Source organism: Musa acuminata, chromosome BXJ3-8 (genome assembly GCF_036884655.1).
Source record: "Musa acuminata AAA Group cultivar baxijiao chromosome BXJ3-8, Cavendish_Baxijiao_AAA, whole genome shotgun sequence".
NCBI lineage: Eukaryota > Viridiplantae > Streptophyta > Magnoliopsida > Zingiberales > Musaceae > Musa > Musa acuminata.
Genome location: NC_088356.1, coordinates 2,821,945 through 2,842,226, shown reverse-complemented (window position 1 = coordinate 2,842,226; position 20,282 = coordinate 2,821,945). Strand labels below are relative to the sequence as shown.

The following is a 20,282-nucleotide window of genomic DNA, read 5'->3' as shown; positions in this document are numbered from 1 at the left end:
GTGAGGAACTTGTCACAGATCAAACATGTTCACGATACAAACAAGAACAAACATGGGAATACAACCAAATTACCAGTATATATTAGAGAGGTCAGAATGTTCGTGGGGAAGCAGGAAATTTCTGTGGCAGATTAAATGGTCCATGGCACCATAGACAAACTACTAGGACTATAAGACAATTACATTCGCGAAGCTCCTATTCATGTACAATGCAATTACCAGATCCAAAAACATGTATCACATATAAAACATTCATATCTAAGTCCATCCAGATCACAATAAAAAAAGAAATAGTTAGATACAGTAAAAAGTGATCAAAAGCACACAATTCATATATAGCTTCATGCATTTCTTGGCATGGCATGACTGATTAGAAGAACTTTAACTAGCCTCTGTTCTTTCCTTTTTCCTAAAGTTGCAGAACTGAGACTTAAGGCTGCACCAGTTACAGCTCTTGAACTAAATATGCATGAGATAGGCAGTCGTCAATAAGATTCATGAGGCGGGCTATCGGTGTGAATATCCATGGATGAATCACTGAAGCTGAGGGAATTGGTCTCCCGGTGTTGATTTGCATCAGGATTCCTAGATCCTGTATTTCCAGCTGGTACCACACCATTTACATAAAATCCATCTCCCTGGGCAGCGTGATAAGGCTGAAGGCTCCTGCGCACAGGACTAGAAAGAGCATTTGAGAAAACCGAGTTTTTTGTTTGATCAGAGTGACTGCTTCGAGAGGCGAGTCCAACGGTTGGCTGCCCAAACAAAGCAGATGGAGGTTGTACACTTGAATTTGTTGCATGCGTTGGTGTATGATGTTGATGTGGGAATGATGATCTTGGGGATACTAATGCATCTTCTCCAGCATAATCCATCACATTCTGTGAAAAGAAGTATCCAATAAGCAAATTTTAGAAACTATAATGTGTTTCATATATTTACTGCTAAATAAGATATAGACAATCCAGGTGAAAAAGGTATAAACGAAAAGAAAAGGTAGCCTAATGCATAATACTCCCACAGAATCTGTGGAGAGTCAATATGCAATCCTTTATGCATACACAAAAGGCTATTTCCATGACTCAAAACCCTAGTCACTTATATTACAAAGGAGCAATCCTATCATAAACCAGGGTTCACCTTCTAAAGATAAAGTGCAAACAATCAATGGGCTTAAAAGTTGAATATTTGTTGCTCGTTGGATCAACCAAACAAAATTCCAGAAACCTACATCAGTTAATGTTATAGCATGTTATAGCTAAAAAGGACCTGAACTTGAGACAGAAAAATCGATCCCAATGAACATGTTGAAGCCATGATCCAGACCAAACATGAATACTAAATATCACTACTATGAACCGTTAACCAGCATATTAATCAATGTCCCACACTGAATGGAACAATGCTCCTCAACTGCTGAACTCATAGCATTTTGAAGATTGCAACAACTTATCATGGTTTGCTTAGACAGATCATGAATCTGTAAGAGTCAACCATATTGCAATATGGTTAATTCACAAAAGCAATGGAGAACAGGGACCAATAAGCTTTTGAATCACAATAACACAAAAAGTCAACCTAATCGCAACATTTACCCATATGGTTGATTTCCATTAGTTGACTGTAATATGAGGTGAGTCTTGATGTCATGATAGAGTTGCTCGTTTGTCATCTGCATAATCTAGGCTCAAATCATGGAAACAGTCTCTTAGCTTGTAAACATAATGTTGTGTACACTGACTCCCCCCACGCTTGTGGGAGTGCACCAGTGACCAGACAGCCCTTTACTAGTTAATTGTCATTTGACTGTGGAGAGATATTTGAATTTTAATTGACATAAACGACATTTAGAATTTCTGTTATGACAGTAAGAATTTTAAAGGTGCTTTAAACATTTTATATTATAAATGTTTTTTAAAATTCAAACTAGCAAGTAGCAACTGATATCCATGATTGATAGTATTCAATTTAAGGCTTTTTGGATGGATGCTAATGGAAAACAAATATGTTAAGGATCTTAATATTTGGAGATAATATGGTATATAAAAATTTGTAAAGATAAATGCACTATTTTCATATTTTGAAAGTATAGATATGTAAAAGCCCTTGAAATATAAAAAGGGAACAAAAGATCATTTTCTGTAATGCTAGAATGGAAAATAAAGATTAAAAAATCGAAAAAGATGACATGAAAGATGAAAATCAATGGTACAACAAAATAAAAGAACAATCATTACAGAACCTGAATATGGGTAACTATATCAGCTACAGAAACCCTTGACCCTTCCTCATGCTTTCTCACAATCCACTGATAAAGCTTCTCCTGCATAACATATAATACAGAAGAATATTATTAGATAAGAAATATCACATTTTGACAGTTTCAAAAGACTTCAAATAGAGACGGCAAAATCAACATCAGCAAAAAAAATCTGGAACATGGTTCCGGTGTGTATATTCAGCATCATGACTATCTTCTGACGGATTATTGGCTAGAAACTGGTGTCTAAAGATGATAGTGAATGATCCACCATCAGCAAAAAAATTATGACAGATCATAATAAGAAAGATGAATGTACACGAAAATTATTAATCAATCAATAACTCCCTTGAGTATACTCAAATTATAACTAAATAACTGAATTAAGACTAATTATTTAAGAAAAACATAATTGTGCTAAAAAAACATGATCATATTCTAGAACTTATCCAATTTCATTCCCAGCCTTATCACTTTGGCTACTTGAATCTCATCATCAAATCTGACTGATGCACCGGGATACAACACTTGACTTGAAAACTCCATAACCTGGTGCTAAATTTTAATTCTTGGACTTCTAACAACTGAGTTAAGGAAATCTGCCAATACAACAATATGACAATTTTGCTCACCAGTGTCCTCTGTCCCCATAATTACCTTGACCTTCAGACATACTGATCAAGAGAGCATCTTTTTTAGAGTTCAAAATAGTTCATTGCAATATGTAACGTTGCAGACTTGGTTTTCTCATCACCGATTTGCAGCAACTTTTCATGACTTCTCACCATCCCAAAAAGAGTTGTTCTTCAGTCTTACCCTACTTTAGCTCTTTAATGGATCTCACTCATGATAAAATTTACCACATGTCATATCTTTTGTCAGTTTGGTTCATGGTTTTGTCAATAGCAACTGTTTCTGCTAATTAACTCAGACTTATACTAATGAGTTTACAGCAGCTATAATGGAGAACAGATACACTCTAATTTAGTTAGTATTGCTATTAATAGCTCAAACTCAGGTTTGATAGTGGGCAGTGTCATGGGTGTCATGCAGTCTGGCTGGATTGCACCTTGATAATCAACAATGTCGAGCAAGGTTATGCAACAGGTAGGCAAGAAATAGGAGCGATAAAGATGGTACTTGCTGATTTCCAACATAACAGAGAGCACAACTGGTTATAAAAATGAAGTTATACGAGAGGGAGAGGGTTCTGTTACGATTCTGTCTTGTTAAGAGAGAAAGAATTAGAAAGTTAACAAAATCATGCAGCTAGGAACAAGAGGTCTAACTCCTACTACAGATCCTAAAAACCAAGCACCTGAACAAAATTTTGCAAAATCCTAAGCTTTAAACATCACATACCCATTTTCCGTGATTAAACAGCCAATTAATGATATCCACTTTAGTTAATTTTGAATTAGAAAGGAACCTCAACCAGATAATGGTAACTATGCTGGAATATCCAATTAAAATTTCTAATTGATCTACATCTTCAACAACCCAAAACAGGCAAGAATATATCCATGTAGCCAAACCCAAGTGCATTAAAAAGAAAAAGCTGACTTGACTACAACAGAAAAAAAATCATAATCAAAGTCTGACTGGATGTATTCAAAAGGTCATGGTTAGCATCTAAACAAACATTACATATACCTCAAGACCAAAATGGTACATGTACTGCTTGAATGTTACTACTGCATTATTTTCATCTATGTTCAAAGCCCATCGATAACAATAAAACGTGCACAATAATTTTACCCCTTTCCTTCACCCTCAAAATCAAGATGGCAAATGTGCAGGTGCTACAATTTTCGGACGGATGGTCATCACCAATCATATTCACCACTGAGATTGCAACAACACATAACACAAGCTGATAATCGATATATTACAAACATACAACAAAACTGAATTGATAAGGGCTGAAAAAACTACGTTCATATGCACGGCCAAATGAAACATCTAATTTGTTCTGAACATATTGACTATGAAATCATATGCATAAAAGAAATCATTTTTTTTTTCCACTATAGCATGTGATTCTACCTAAACTAAATGTCGAATTCCAGAACAAAATGAGAGGGGGAAGAATCAAAAGGCATCAACCGACGAAACAATGGATAAAAGCGATAAGGGGCGAAGGGAGGGGACGCGGGACAAGGAAATCAGTGGGACGGTGAGACAGGAGCTAACCATAGCGTGGCGCTCGCCGGCTTGGAAGGAGATCTTCTGCTGGTTCATGGCCTGCGTGTAGAGCTGCGAGAGCGAGTTAGCGGCGCTGCAGAAGGTGGAGTACAGCGTCCGATCCACCTCGTCGAGCCGCATCGCCTCCGTTTTCCGCTTCCTCGCCATCGATTCCAGAGAGATCGATCGAATATGAAACCCTAGGACGCCACAAAAGACGAGGCAAATAAGGAAAGAAGGAAACCGCTCTCCACCCTTTACCGCCTCTCTCTCCCTCTCTCCCTCTCTCTCATTATATATATCTCTCTCCCCCTCGGCTCCTTAAAACGGAATCCAAATGCCGCTTCACAGCGACCCAAACGCCAAAGAAGAATAAAACGCGAGAGAGCTCAAATCGGCATCTGCATTGGGCTTCGTTCGCTCCTTCAAACAAAGCCCGGTCCACTCGCTCACTTCCCCGATCCGATTACCGCCCGCCCTCCCCTCTCAACAGTGTTCGCTGCGTAAGGGGCAGTACTCGGAAGTATCACCAGTCTCACCAATGTTATCGTCTCCCCACCTCTTCTTCATTCCCCTCCACATCTTTCTTCTGCTGCTGCAGCCATCGTGCCCTCGCTTCTCGCCTTCTAGCTGCCTCATTCATGGGAGACTTTCTACTGTAGCCTCCAACAAGACGAATACTTCCACCGATCGTTGATCGGAGTTGCAGAACAAATGATCCTAAAGCTTTCATTCATATAAAATTACGGGCAATCAAATGATAGAGAAAAGGCTAAGGCTAACACTGTGCTTGCAACTTCTCCAATGGAACGTCTAATCAAATGCAGTTGCTCTTCAAAGACATCATAGCTCTCTGTGTGCATTACAAAAATATAAATGATATTAAAAAAAGAGCGAATTTTCGAAAAAATTTTGTATTTTTAGATATTTTCAACAATATTTATAATATAACATAATATTTTTGTTTTCAGTAATATTTCTAAAATACTATAATATAATAAAAATAGTATAATAACATTGTAATATAGCATTTTTTTAATAATATTATAATGAAAATATTTTAAAATATTGATTATTAATTCAGATTAAAGCATCTTTCGTCACCTGATTATGGAGTTAATTGGGCGTCATTTAATCGTCGGGACTGACGTTAAGAATCCGATGCGTATGACTCGGTGGTGCATATGACTCACAGGAGCCGTCGGATCTGCTGGCTAACCCATCCACGATCGAGTATAACGGTTTCCTAACGTGAACCGCGGCACACGGGACACCAAGGTTCGCGTCTATTTCTGTCGCCTCTACAGTTTCCAATGTTTGTTACGGTATCGAGTTGGAGGGAGCCCTAAGCCGGTCCTCTCTGCCTTCTTCGTTTCGGGGAGTCACTCCATCCATCGATTTCTAGGTTTGGCGAATCGATTTGTTTTGTTGCAGAAAAAGAAGAAGGAGAAGAGATCGAAAGCCTGAGAGTCTTTGTTCGATATATTGGAAAGGTTTGGGCGTTGGATTCGATGGAGATCGTGCGAACGAGGAAGAGGCCTCGGCTCGCTTGGGACGTAGCTCCTCCCGAACGACGAGAGGTCCGCTTTGTCCGTCCTAGGGCTATGTATGGTTAAGGGATTGATTCCACACTGGGGGCAGGTTCTCGAGGGTTAGGGTTTTCTTGTGTTGGATTCTGAATCTCCTATTGGATCTGGCTCTCCGTGGATCTGTGTAGGCCGTTCGGGATGAGGCGGCTCCGCCTAGGAGGGGCGTCTCGCCCCCGTGGAGGGAGGATGACCGAGAAGGGCATTACGTGTTCGATCTTGGAGAGAATCTCACCCCTCGCTGTAAGTGTTTCCCCCATTCTTATTGCGAAAATATATGTTCGGATTGGTGAATTCGGCAGTTTTCAAGAGGAATATATTATTTTTTGTCCCATCGAGATCAATTATCTTGTGTTGAAATATATAAATCATCTTTGATTATTTGAGTGCCGTCAACAACTCGATAAATAATGTCAACTAAACATGCTAGTCTAGTTTAGTGCTTTAAATCATTTGATCAGGCGTAAGTCTGCGTGGTTGTAGGCAATTAATACTTGTAAAGTAAATCGTGTTTTTAAGTGAAGGTAGATTTGAGCTATGGAACTGAAATAGAATACTAGAAATACAAACGTTCTATGGTTTTTGGAGCAGTCTTTGGTGATTTTACTAGTTGATCAGTGTGAAAGGTATGCACTTCTTGCTGCTTTAATGATTATGCCGAACTTTACTTACGGCATGGTTGTATTAGCCTTGCAAATAGGACAAACGAGGCCTTTTTTTTGGAACACCAGTGAAGAGAGTTGACTTTGTTCGCTCAATTATTGGATACAGCCTGATACATCTAAGAACTCTTAATATTTGTGCACATTAGTAATTTGGTTACTTATGTCGAACTATTTTTATGGTATATGGTTGCTTGCTATTTAGCTAGGGCATCATGGTTTGTTGTTGTCATTGTTGTTGTTTTTGCTGTTATCATTGTAATTTGGTGTGCACTTGCTCTCAAAGGAAATGATGGAAAATAAGAGATATGGCCAAAATAATTATCTGTAAACCAATAAATTTTTGCTCAGCTTTAACATAGCATGCTTTAGAATTGGATCATCTGTCTCTTTCTGATTTATTTAGTGTCAGGCATCATGTCCATGTGTTTGTGTGCAATTGACTCAATCAAGATCGTGGTTTGTGAATGTCATGTTTTGTTGACACTGATGAGAGTCTAGTTGATCGTGGCTCTTCTGGTGGTGATGCAAAGATAATATTAAAAGTAAAAAATAAAAAAATAAGGTGGAAGTTATAGCCAAAGGCTTGGTTATGAAAATTTTACTATTTACTACACTGGGATCTTTCTATACTTGTATTGTAGGTAAATAAGGGGATTGGATTTGGACTGGGTCATTCTGTCACCCAGTGTAGTAATTGGACAAGCGGTTAGGATCACTAATTGGGTTAGCATGTCAGAAAATCAACCTATCTTTGGCTTTATCTAATTTTGGTACAAATGGATTCAGTCCATAGATGGGTCAATGTTTTGTAGATCCTTTAAAGAACAATTGCTTGGCATAATAATCTCCTTAAAAATTCATCAAACTTTCTGATTTATCATCAAGATCCCGCCCCTGAATGTTTGTTGATGCAAAAGAATTTGCTCGAATTTGCTATCTTCTTCTAATCTTTTTGCTCTAATGCCTTAACTAGTCCATAGAATATCTGCCTTTCAGAATCTGATAAGTGTTTGAATGATCCTAAAAGCCTCTTGTCTTCTTATTCTGTTTTTACTTATTCAGTTCTATTTTCCTTTATCCATGCAGATAAGATACTTAGCAAGATGGGTGAAGGTAAAACTTTGTTTACTTAAGTATGTTGTGACTTTCTTTTTTTCTAGTCATCATACTTTAAAATTTGCAGGTACTTTTGGTCGTGTCTTGGAATGTTGGGATCGTGAGGCGCGTGAATACGTGGCAGTCAAAGTGGTTAGGAGCATAAGCAAGTACAGAAGTGCTGCAATGATTGAAATAGATGTCCTTAATCTTCTAGCTAAACATGATAAAGATGGATCACGGTATCTGTCAGGCCTCAGAGTTGCCTATAAATAGTACAAAATTCAAGTTTCTTACCACTTTTTTTTTGTGATTTGCAGTTGTGTACAGATTCGAAGATGGTTTGACTACCGAAATCACATATGCATCGTAAGTTAACCTTTGGTTATCATTGTTCTTGTTTCTTGTGGAATTTAAAAGCATTACCGTTCAATACTGCCCACTGCTTTTGCTTTTCAGTTGTGAAACACCTGCAGATTATGTTTAGTTTGTCATGTGATGGATATTTACTAGTTTGTAAGTAGCCATATTGTTGACATTTGAGGAAAGGTTTTAGAGATGTCACATTGTTGGAAATGGTAAACTCTGGTCTGTGACTTCTTTGTGATATATTTTTCTGTTGAACATCAAAGTGCTGTATAACTTTTGGTAATCCTAAATTAGCTTCAGGAAAGTGGACTGAAAAAAGTTGAAATCTTTTTTATAATTTTGTGGTTGCAAACACTTGGTATGTTATTATATCTGTATGGTCCTGCAAAACTAAATTTAATTGTTCTCCTTAAATGAACTTACCTTATTTTATCAGGTGTTTGAGAAGCTTGGCCCAAGCTTGTATGATTTTTTAAAGAGAAATAAATACTGCCCATTCCCTGTGGAACTTGTGCGGGAGTTTGGACGTCAGCTGTTGGAATCTGTAGCATGTGTGTTGATTATACTTGGGTTCTTTTCGTTTATGTTATTCAAATCTTCTGTTGAACCACTCTTAAGAATCTACTTTTGCCATCTTTTCACTATGATTCGATCGCATGATCTTTAATCTTTCTTTTCTTTTTCTTCAACATAGATATGCATGATTTACGCCTTATTCACACTGATCTGAAGCCAGAAAACATTCTTCTTGTATCTTCTGAATATGTAAAGGTTCCAAGCAACAAGGTATTTTGTATAATGCATTTTATAGGTCATGCAATATTTTGTCATTAGGTAATGTACTTGGCATTCATTTTAAATGAATTCTTGGGCTGGTACAGAAGAATGCACAAGACGAGATGTACTTCAGGTGCTTGCCAAAGTCTAGTTCTATAAAGCTGATTGATTTTGGTAGTGCTGCCTTTGAGAACCAGGATCATAGCTCAATTGTTTCAACGAGGCATTACAGGGCACCTGAAATTATTTTAGGTAAATTGGTTTATGAGTTAAGTATTGGATTCACTCTCTTGTCTGAGATGCAGGATATCCAATCGGACTAAGGTAGTAAGGATTTTGAGTTGTGGTTGTAGCTTTTTTGATACCTTTGAGACTGAAGCTGTTGCAAGCCTGTAAATGCAAGCATTTACTTGATTTTTTTCCTGGACCAGGAATTTTCTTTGAAGGCAATAGTTAAATCACTTGAAGTTGTTTCTTTGCATGTTGGAAAACCTAGGTCACTCTGAATTAGTTAAAGGCCTATTGTTTTAATGTTAATAAATCTAGAAACAATAGAATCAAATTTAATGTAAAGGCCTATTGTTTTAAAACTTCAAGTGATTTAACTAGAAACAATATAATCAAATTTACTAATAAAGCTAATAAAGTTAATAACTTTATTAACTAATAAAGCTCGTTCCTTGCATGTAATGTGTTTTGCATAATTTTTAACAGAACACTTTACTAGAACCAATAAAGCAATTGTACCACAGTAAAACTTTAAAATTTGATGAGAAAAGTTGTTAACTTTATTAGCTTTACTATTATATTTTGATTATATTCTTTCTAGTTAAATCACTTGAAGTTTTAATGTATTGTTTTAGTAAAGTGTTTTGCTTGATTTTTTTAAGTAGGCCAAAGGTTCATCATCTTTATTAGTAAGATACTTCTTGTTTGATATGAGTTTCATTATAATAAAATCTCGGCATATGGCTCACTGTATGCCTCCACTTTCCTTTTATGTTTTAGAAATTGCTTCAGATATAATACCTTGTGCTTGAAGTTCAATTGTAAGTTCAATTGTAAGTCCAGATGTATATCTCTGACTTAGTGCATTCACGCCATTTTTATGTTTGGAACATCTCATATTAAAATATTGATTTGAAATTCTGAATAGGTTTAGGGTGGAATTATCCCTGTGATGTATGGAGCGTTGGATGCATACTTGTTGAGCTTTGTTCGGTCAGTCTGTAACCTCTGACAATTTTCAAAGCACCGTTTTCGACAACCCTAGTTTGGGAACTTATAGCTTGTTTCAGGGAGAAGCGTTGTTTCAGACACATGAAAATTTGGAGCATTTAGCCATGATGGAGAGAGTTTTGGGACCATTACCAGAACGCATGATAAGAAAAGCCAGGTAGTGTTTTAAATGTGCTAAGTGTAATACGTCATGCTGAAGTTTTATGCAGCCACCAGAAGGGAGTTTTGGAGTTTTGATTTGTGACCAATGTGCACTTACATTGCTTGGACTAGAATACTTTACATTTACAGAGTCATCATTCTAGCTTCCATTTATAATTTTTTTGGCAGGAATATCTATTTCATAAATTCAAGCATCTTATATTATTTGCACATACATTCTCGAAAATGTGCAGTGAAATTGATAATTAGTATCTCATGCATTATGATTTGCTACATTTGTTATGACTTTTTTATACAAATTCATATATCTTGGTTGTTTAAAGGGTTTTTTTTTTAATATGCTAATCTTGGACTTCTTGTTGCTGTATTCATAACTTCTGCACCTGCATCAATTCTTAAAGGATGAGGTTTTGTCACTATAGTTACTGCATCATGTCAAAGCCCTGAGATATAAGACAATATGTCAAGTTAACTTCATGGTACTTTTCCTTCTTTGGGAGATTTTTAGGGTAGAACAATTTCTAGTAGTAGTGCAGAGGCAAAAGTTCTTTACTAATCATAAATGAACAATGAATGCCTTCATGATATGATAGCTAGAAATCAATGCCAATATCTTTGTGGCTGTATCACAGTTCATATAAGCAGTGAGTTGTAAGTTATATAGCATCATTTCTGAATTAAAAATCATCTGGTTGTAATATTCATCCAAAACTTACCAAATATGTTTTTTCTTCACTGTCTGTTTCCAGGTTCGCTACGTGTTTGAATTGTTTGAAATGCAGTATGCTTGTCTTCTATACTGTTTCATTTACTTTATTTCTTATTATTTTGCTTCATGCTCCTTGTTCCTGATGCATGCAGTTCCTCGGCTTCAAAATACTTCAGGCGAGGTTCACGGTTAAATTGGCCTGAAGGTGCTGTTTCCAGAGAGAGCATTAGGGCTGTGAGAAAGCTTGACCGGCTTAAGGTTGAATTGATATGTTTTTTATGATTGGCATGCTAACTTGATGTCTGAAGGTCTATACAATTTGCATATGCACTAATAAGATGATTGATCAATATGAGGTTGCTAGTGAATCACATTGTGATTATAGATTAATCAAAGAAGTTTTGTTTCCTTTCACAGATAAGAGGATTTTGAAGGTTCAATACGAAATTTAAATTGGCATAGATACTTTAATATGGAAAAAATGTTTTATTAGGCGATATTAACATCAAAGACCAAATAGAATTATCCTTTAGTGAGTTATTTAGTGCTGAACAATTTTTTCATTACCCTATTCAGTGAGTTATTTATGACTGTAAGCTATATAAATACCACCGGAACAGAGGAATCAATTTTTGTGGACTATATCCATTCTGCTGGTTTAGTTATTCATGGAGTGTTGTTTACATTTATTGTTTTGCTCAACAGGGTTGGATGTCAATGAAGCAAAATACATTAAAACATTATTTAGCTGTACAGCAGTGGATTGGTTCACTGGTCGGTGGTGACATCTCTTGCTCTTTTTCAGGATATGATCTCTAGTCATGTGGATTATTCCAGAGCTTCGTTAAATGATTTGTTGTATGGGCTTTTGAAATTTGAACCATCGGAGCGATTAACGGCTCGTGAAGCCCTCAACCATCCATTCTTTGAAAACCCTACGTGAGCAATAGTTGGAAGGGTGAGAGAAGGCTAGTAATTTGATGATCCGTGATTGGTTTTACTGGCTTCCAAGAAGAAATCCAATCCGAAACTGCAAAACCTCCAGCAACATCTGTATCATATCTTATCTTTAAGCTCATTTTCCTGCCACTGTAATGCCAATTGATGCCTTGTTGATGGTATCTTTTGTAATTGATGCCTTCTATGGTTTGATTGGCTTGTGCCAAATAGACTGTAGATTAATCTACAGTCTGTTGTGGTAGGTTGATGTTCAAGCTATGCTATTGGCCCCCCTTTTCCCCTTCATCGTTTGCCGTGGCATGATTCTTCTGCTGAAACAGATGCGCATAGTTTTAAGTTTTGTATTTAGTCAATATTTTAGGTCAGATGGGCATTGACTTTGACCAATATTATGTAGTTACCAAAATTGCTTACGGCTGTCTGCTTTTCTTCTGATGTGCTATTAGGTCCAGTTCATCGGCCTCTGAAGCTGTCATCCTCATGCTAAGAGTAAGTAGTGTGTCTGGTTTAAATTAGGGTTCATTGGAACAGTACAAATATTATCATTCTGGGATGGTTATCATGTACTTAATCATTAACTGTAACAATCTGTTGTAATGATCCTTGAATGTTAGAAACAGTGGTATTTGTTCAGTTTCATTACTATTTACCCACTAGTCAAAACTTACCAGGTGTGTGAACACAGTTGAAATTTATCCATTTCTTCTTCCAGAGTTGATATCTTTACTTTTGTCACCTCATACTGTTGTTTCACAGGTCGCCAATTGCAAACAATTGCAATTGCATCACTCAGATCAAGTTTGCAAACAGCTCGACCTGGAAATTACGATCGACTCGTGTAGATGTTGAACCAAGCACAAAACAAAGATATCGTTCTACGTGTTCCTTGATGAGCCAAGCCAGACACAAGTCATCCTAATATAGTACGGTAAGAATCCGATCTTACCTTTGTCTTTGCATGAAACTTTTAAGATTGCATGAAATCTAAATTGTCAGTCATTCTCCATCACTATCCAATCAAATATAGAATGATCTAACATTCAAGATCACCAGGAGATTTGATCTAATAACTCTTTTGGCTATCTAGTCTTATTTTAGAACATAAATCTCGATAGGCTTGCTGAAACCAACGTGACATGCTGCTCTGTCTTCGTCATAGGATTGCTTGTGACGGAATGAAAAGACCTTTCTTTTGATTTGGCCACTCGTATCTTAACAAAAATTAGGACATTCTTTTTGATGTGTGATTCCACTAGTGGAAACAGCCATTAATAGACTTTATTGATGAAATGGACCTGTCTCCCTTACATGACTTGCCTGTGAAGCATTCTATCAAGACCTCAGAAGAGCCAAGCCGTGCCAACCCTAATCAATGGCAGGCATTTCTACATTTGAGAGCATGGTAGGCACAATTCGTGGAAGGTGTGGAGTTTGAGTCAAAGATGTAACATTACGAGCCTTGCCAATGTCAGAAGAACTCCACCCTTTTCTGCTACTTTTCTAACAACACCAGACAAACACCTTCACGAGCATATCTAATAACCCCCTCTCGCCCTCCCTATGTATGTATGTTTAATCTATCCGATTTAATTTAATAATTAATTAATTAATTAATTTCTAACTGCCGCAGACTCAGCACCTTTAAAGCGTGTCTTCGTTGTAGCCTCCACCAGCTTTTCCCTGCTACCTTTGCATCCTGCCTCGCGTCCTCTACATATCCTCTACCAGTGCTCCTCCTCTCTGCCTCCCTCACCTCTCTGAAGAAGACAAAGAAGAAGAAGAAGAAGAAGAAGAAGAGAGAGAGATGGGAAAGAAAGGCCTTCGGAAATCTATCCGAGTTTGTCTCTCCAAGCTCAAGAAAGTACCGTCTCATCTACACATACCCAATTCCCCGCATCCGGCCGCCGCCACTGCTGCCACCAGTTGGCTGTTATCGGCGTGCAAGTATCCCAAGACCCCTTCTTTCGCCGTCGACCGCGGACGCGCCGACGACGACGGACACGACCCTGCCGCCACGCTCTCCGACGTCGACCGCTTCCTCTGCGAGAACTTCCGCTCCCTCTACTTGCGCGAGGACGAACCCGCCAACCTCTCCGAAGCGACCCCCCGGGGGGGCGATGACGAGCGCCCGCCACCCGCAGCGTTCTGCTCGTCCGAGCGCTTCTTCGTGTCCTCCGGCGCGTCCAACTCTCTCCACCGTGGGGCCCGGCGGAACAACGCCTCGTCTTCGTGGTCGTCACCGTCACCGTCGCCGTCGAGCTCTTCTCGGACGAACGAGGCTGGGGCGGAGGCACGAGGCGACGGGGTGGCGGTGGTGACGTTCTCCAAGGACCCCTACGACGACTTCCGGCGGTCCATGCAGGGCATGGTGGACGCGCGGCACGTGGAGCCGAACCAGCCTTTGGACTGGGACTTCATGAAGGAGCTCCTCTTCTGCTACCTTGAGCTCAACGACCGGAGCGTCCATAAGCACATCTTGAGGGCCTTCACCGATCTCACCGTCAGCTTCCGCCGCCGGGCTGCGGCAGAAAGGCGGAGAGCACCGGCTGGTAACAAGGGGAGGAGGAGGAGGAGGAGATCAGCCCAGAAGGCCGGAGACGTAAGAGATGCGGCGCCGCGACATCTTCTGGTAACCGACTGACGTGTATTGAATTTGGCAGATGCAGTGGGGAGGGTGGCTCCACCATATGCGGAGCCTCAGAAGAAGAAGAAGATGCCATGATTTCCGGCGGTCCAAGCGCTGTCTGTGAAACGCCTATCTACTGTACGACTTTGGTAGTCTCAACCGTCAACCAATGAAACTGATCACAAGGCATTTAATCTTGCTTTGATGGATGAAATCTGAGGAGGCTGCTGGGAATCCTAAGCTTTATTATATTAGAAAGCTGAAATGTCTAATAAATAGTGACATGTTTAATCCCGATTAACAAAAATAACATCAGAAGATTATATATAGTATTTGACTACTGCTGGAGAACAAAACCAAGTCAACAGTTGATGTGCTGAGGAGACGCGCCAATCACATGGCCGACATGAAGCAGTCACAGATATCTATCTTTACCGGATTGAATTAACTATCACCAACAAACCCAGACAAAAGACGGCATGAACAACTTGACGGGAGCAATCATGCAAACGTAGAGTTCTACACACGCATTGCTGTGGAACCCTATAATTCAGGTTTCTATGCAACAGATGAGGGAGATGGAGAGACTTACGCAACCCCAACCCCGTCCACATGAAATCTCAAAGTTACACCTAAAAATGAGGAGGAGCACTTGAATCTGTGTGGTACAGAATCACATTATTTGCAAAGGGAAAATTTACTACTTCCAATCCTAACGCAGTACATCACTTCTAATTAGGTACACATAAAACAATAAAGCAGCCAATGGATGCTCCGCAATCACTTTCCTGTCTCATACAAAGGCAGTCAGGTAGATTGAAGCAGAGATGATCCTACAGGACAAGAAAACAAAGCGTCAGAAGCCTGGAACAAGTTGTGCAGAGTAATAGCTGATATAGAACCAACATTGTCAACCAAACTAAATGCCTTTGTTCATCAAAACACTTTCCTAGGTGAGTGATAGCGAGCTCCATAAACGTTCTCAAGTGAGGCTTGAGAACATGTGTTATAACTAGAAGATCGTAATCACATTTTCAATAACCATATTCATGAGATTTCATCATTTCAACCTAATCAGGCTTGAAAACAGAAGCCATCTCTTTGATTGCATCAACAAAACGAGGAGACTCTCAACAGTGTGCCATCACCAATGGTAATGTCAAAACAACTTCACAGTATTCGATACCCATGAAGGGAAAGTGACCGAAGTGGCACCTAAATATAATTACTTGGTTGGAAATTGTAGCATAAGGTTCACTTAATCGGTGAACCAGGGAAACACAATTAAGGAGATCAATATGTCTTCTGTGTATATACTATGAAAATAACACACGGGAACTCATGCTCCTAGCTCATGTGCCCTGTCAAACATTGATCAATCTGCAGATGTTGGCCATTAATTACAAACCTTGTGATCCATTTGAGGAAACTAATGCCACATTGTCATCGACTTAAAATGAGCATCTTCATATCTGCATGGAAACCCATTATATGTTCTATTTTCAGGCTGTAGATGCCATATGCAAACTACAACCACACATCACAAGTTCACATCAGCTTTTCAGTCCACTATAGTACATCGGTTCAAAGCCAAAGTCTTCAAATTTTGGACGTCTGACACTCAAGTCTGATCACAATCCGTCAGTTTCATCATATACAAATTCTACAAGGAACGATGATCTTACTCACTATGACATTGACAGCATTCAAACTTTCTCCCTGATTAAATAAATGATACATATGGTGTCCTATGGCAGAGCCCCAAGCAATTTCTGGTGCAATATCAAGAAAATAAATTCACAATCATTGCTAGAAACTTAATAAAGCTTCCTATAGTTCCAGATGAGACCATGTAGGCTATCTAGGTTGCCTTCATAGATCAAAAGTTCTTCCAAGTTCCAAAGACAACAACCACAATGTTCCAGTTATTTGGCATTAACTATATGTGTTTTCCAACAAACAGATCCAGCTTAGGGCAATATCATCAGTCAAAGTGGGAGTGACATAGCCCTCTAATAAAGTCCTTATAGATCCATACTTCTAAGATCTTATAAAGGCTTATGTTGGTTGTCAATTGCCTAATACAAGTCTCCTCCATTTTTCAAAGTATGTGACCAACAATAAAAAATTTAACAATAAGAACATACAAGCGATAATTTAGGACATGATCAAACATACTAGTTAGTTGAATTCATTGAAACATAACTAGCATGGACCAATTCCGATGCCTCAGAAAGTTCCCAAGTCCTCTATCTTGATATAGTATAGGAGCCACTGACCAAATAGTATGAATATGCATAAGGAATTCTTCAGAGGTCAAGATCAAGTTCAAAAAGTCCAATGCAGCTCAAGAACTTCTACAGACCAGCATTTCTGCAGAGAGTCAAACACTCTTGCTCATTTCTAGGGCAAAAATCATCTATGTCCACTTGGGACTCATATCCATTTGGAATATAACTTGCATTCTTTCACTGACAAACAAAAATGGAAACAGAACAACTTAAAGACCCAGATCCAGAAATATCAAATCTATAATATAAAAGTATTTCACTGACAGATAAATTCACCAACAACATCCTAAAAGCTTTCCAAAAATGACATACGCTTAAACAATGCTACTACGTGTCTCTCTTAATGCTGCCACCGACAACACTAAACCTAAATTGATTAACAGCATAACATAGACGACAACCTGATAACAGTAATGAACATATGAAACTTCAATATATCATCTTCAAAACAACAATTTTCCTTATCATGTTTGTGCTAAATGCATTCTTCGAAACTTCATAGATATTTGATGTCCCAGATCAAATGGAAGTTCACTATAATTTTCCTTTCAGTTAGGAGTGTAGATTAAAAGGCATGTAAGCACTAACATAAACTAAGATGTTAGAAACCGATACATAAGTAAGCCAAACAGTAGCAAAAATTCAAGGCAACTTGTATGTCACTCAATATTTCAGATATGCAGCACAAATGGCTTCATTCAATCATTTTATTATATAGACGATAAGAAAATGCTAAACTAAACAATCCAACATAAAAAAAAACCAACCAAGAAAGGAAACTAATTCCACATTAGTGATGCTTACCCTACCCGCTCAAGTTCTCAGCAGAACCACCGTCATCACCATCGTTGTTGTCCTCATCCCTATCTTCCAAGTCTTCATCATCATCTTCCTCCACTTGCTCCTCTCTTAATTTTGCAATCTCCTCTTGCACCCTTTCCAAAATCTGCCTTTTCTGCACCTCCAAATCCCTTTGGAACTCCTTCCTCATCCTTTCTAACTCTGCCATCTGCTGTCTCTTATGGTTCTCCATCTTCTCATAAACCTCTCCAAACTTCTGAATCGACTCCGCAAGCATCTTAAAAGAAGAGTCTGAGCAAATGTTCTCCCTCTGTGGTGGAAGCCCATCAGAGTCATTCTCCTCATCACCATCATCCTCGGTTCCGCTGTCTCCCGGACTGTCCTTCATCTCATTATTCCCACTGTAGCCATTCCTGTAAACGCTGGAACTAGCAAAGACATACTCTCCCGCATCAACACCGCAGGGCAACCTCGGCGGTGGTGGTGGCGGTGGCTGCTGCCGTGCTGTCAGCGGTGGTGGGGATGGCGATGACATCAAGGCATCCATCTTCTTGAAAAAAACCCACTTGCTTCCAGCATTCCCGTGCGCCATGATGCTCGCCTTCTCTTTCTTGTACTTCTTCTTCAGGGTATCGACCCGGTTGCGGCACTGAGCGTCGGATCGAACCACCTTGGAAGCCTGCGACACCTTCTTGGCGACCTCATTCCACTCGTCCGATCGGAGACTCTTCCTTCCATTCTGGAGGTAGCGATCGCCCCAAGCATCCAGGAGCACAAAGGTCGAGTCTTCCGACCAATCCGGCGGGGAGGTCCGGGCGAGAGGCTTGGGGGGTGCCGCGGCACGCAGGCGCGGGGCGAATTCGAACCCCAGGGCGAGTTTGTCGATCCTTCTCCGCTTCCCACGGCTCTCCGACGAGGAGTCATCGTCATCGTCATCGTCGCCGTAGTTCCGGGTGCGGCGATGGCCGTCGCCATCGTCGTCCTCATCGTCATCTACGGGCTGATCCATGTAGTTCTGCTCCTCCTCCTCGGCCTCCTCTTCTTCGTCGTCGTCGGTGGCGTCGTCATAACCACGGCCAAAGTGGGGAGGGGGAGGGGGGTTACGGAAGCGTGTCTTGGGGCGAGGAGCGGAGGAAGAAGAGGGGAAATAGTGGCGAGGCTTCGGGGGGTGGAGATTGGGTGGGTACCGGGCGTCGTCCTCGGAATCATCCATCGAAGGAGGTAAAAGGAGCAAGGTAGAAGAAGAATTAGGAACCCTAGGCGTTCAATCGAGAGAAGCTTGTCGCCCTTTTCAGGAACCCTAATTTCTTTGGTTGAATCGGGAAGGGGCGGATGAAATCGGTGGGTGGCAGGCCGGGTGGACGTGGACCGCTCGGGGGCTCTTCACGAGGAGGCGACGCGGGATGCGACACCCACTCGCCCACGGGAACTCGCCACGGTCGAGTTCCGGGTCGGGTCGCGTTCGGATCGGGTTCCGGATCCTGTTAACTGCTAAAGAAACGCGAACCTTTTGGCTTCCCGATGTACAAGTCTATTACACGTGATGTCGTCGGGTTCGGATCGGGTTCCGGATCCTATTAAGTAATGCCAACCTTTTTCTCCTAGATGTAGAAGTCTATTACATGTGATGTCGTCGGGTTCGTATCGGGTTGCGGATCCTGTTAAGTAACGCCAACCTTTCTTCGCTCGATGTACAAGTCTATTACACATGATGCGGATCGGGTTCGGATTGGATTCCAAATCCTGTTAAGTAACATTAACCTTTTTCCTCCTCGATGTACAAGTCTATTTACACGTGACGCGGTTTGCATTACATTCTGTTAGATGGATGGCGGGGATGGCCTTTTTTTTGGCAAGCCATTGAGGGCGAATTTTTTAAGAAAAAAAAATCTCTAAATTTTAGATTTTTTTTTAAATAGCATCTTAAATTTAAAATTTTCTTATAGAGTATTTTCTTTTAAATAATCATTCTGCTCCTGTGTTTTTTCTGTACGAGACGATACTACATAACACCTCTACGGTTAGTGACAACCATCGCTACCCTATATTGCTCAACACCTTCGTAGCTAATGATAACGATGAGGGTCAAGGGTTCAACGGAGTTTGTACGAGGATCGTGCAACCTCCTCGCGCCCCTTCCTTGTTTGTGCAACCTCCTCGCGCCCCTTCCTTGTTTGTGCGATCTCCTCGTGCCTCCCTATGAGCAAGGAAAGAGAAGATGGCTCACCCTCACGACTAATCGCGACAATAAGAGTCGAGAGACAAGCATGAGTCAACAAAATAAGATAATAACACGGGAGACAAAGGCGATTTGTCGACAGAGACGATTAAAGTTAAGAATTTTTTTTTATTTTTTAAAATGATAAGAGTAAAATCATCTTTTCACACGGTTAATGCACTGAAAATTCTGAAACTTAAAATTAGCTTTTTACGAAAATTTGTTCAAATAATATTGTATACATTTGGATAAAAAATAATCCGACCACAGTGGGAGTCGAACCCACGACCCTTTGATCCGAAGTCAAACGCGCTAATCCACTGCGCTATGCAGTCCTGTT

General features: G+C 39.9%; 4 protein-coding genes and 1 non-coding gene across 10 annotated transcripts; 2 read left to right on the top strand and 3 right to left on the bottom strand.

The window, feature by feature from the left end:
• Positions 1–215: 215 nt before the first annotated feature.
• LOC135645520 (uncharacterized) lies at positions 216–4,745 on the bottom strand. The gene is made up of 3 exons (XM_065163974.1): positions 4,454–4,745; positions 2,243–2,323; positions 216–881 (listed from the first exon to the last, which is right to left on the bottom strand). Exons 1-3 carry the CDS (start codon positions 4,610–4,612, stop codon positions 486–488), a joined length of 636 nt encoding a protein of 211 aa, XP_065020046.1. The 5' UTR covers positions 4,613–4,745; the 3' UTR covers positions 216–485.
• A 1,021-nt stretch (positions 4,746–5,766) lies between these two features.
• On the top strand, positions 5,767–12,177 carry LOC135644885 (serine/threonine-protein kinase AFC3-like). Of its 5 annotated transcripts, XM_065162832.1 has the most exons (13): positions 5,767–5,849; positions 5,938–6,024; positions 6,162–6,273; positions 7,782–7,808; positions 7,879–8,032; positions 8,111–8,159; positions 8,596–8,710; positions 8,854–8,945; positions 9,041–9,188; positions 10,093–10,157; positions 10,235–10,332; positions 11,199–11,304; positions 11,852–12,177. In XM_065162832.1, exons 2-13 carry the CDS (start codon positions 5,956–5,958, stop codon positions 11,987–11,989), a joined length of 1,173 nt encoding a protein of 390 aa, XP_065018904.1. In that variant the 5' UTR covers positions 5,767–5,849; positions 5,938–5,955; the 3' UTR covers positions 11,990–12,177. The 5 variants fall into 5 exon arrangements, with proteins under 5 accessions (XP_065018904.1, XP_065018903.1, XP_065018905.1 ...); XM_065162831.1 differs by having other exon boundaries at positions 5,778–6,024; XM_065162833.1 differs by having other exon boundaries at positions 5,778–6,024; positions 11,752–12,177.
• Positions 12,178–12,436: 259 nt separating this feature from the next.
• LOC103993896 (transcription repressor OFP14-like) lies at positions 12,437–14,881 on the top strand. The gene is made up of 2 exons (XM_065162836.1): positions 12,437–12,934; positions 13,637–14,881. Exon 2 carries the CDS (start codon positions 13,811–13,813, stop codon positions 14,645–14,647), a length of 837 nt encoding a protein of 278 aa, XP_065018908.1. The 5' UTR covers positions 12,437–12,934; positions 13,637–13,810; the 3' UTR covers positions 14,648–14,881.
• Positions 14,882–15,112: 231 nt separating this feature from the next.
• Positions 15,113–19,106, bottom strand: LOC135644884 (trihelix transcription factor ENAP1-like). Of its 2 annotated transcripts, none has more exons than XM_065162829.1 (2): positions 17,733–19,106; positions 15,113–15,465 (listed from the first exon to the last, which is right to left on the bottom strand). In XM_065162829.1, the coding sequence occupies exons 1-2, from the start codon at positions 18,935–18,937 to the stop codon at positions 15,426–15,428; spliced, it is 1,245 nt and encodes a 414-aa protein (XP_065018901.1). In that variant the 5' UTR covers positions 18,938–19,106; the 3' UTR covers positions 15,113–15,425. The 2 variants fall into 2 exon arrangements, with proteins under 2 accessions (XP_065018901.1, XP_065018902.1); XM_065162830.1 differs by having other exon boundaries at positions 17,728–19,105.
• A 1,097-nt stretch (positions 19,107–20,203) lies between these two features.
• Positions 20,204–20,277, bottom strand: TRNAR-UCG (transfer RNA arginine (anticodon UCG)). Its single transcript has one exon. It is a non-coding gene; the product is annotated as a tRNA-Arg (tRNA).
• Positions 20,278–20,282: the final 5 nt, after the last annotated feature.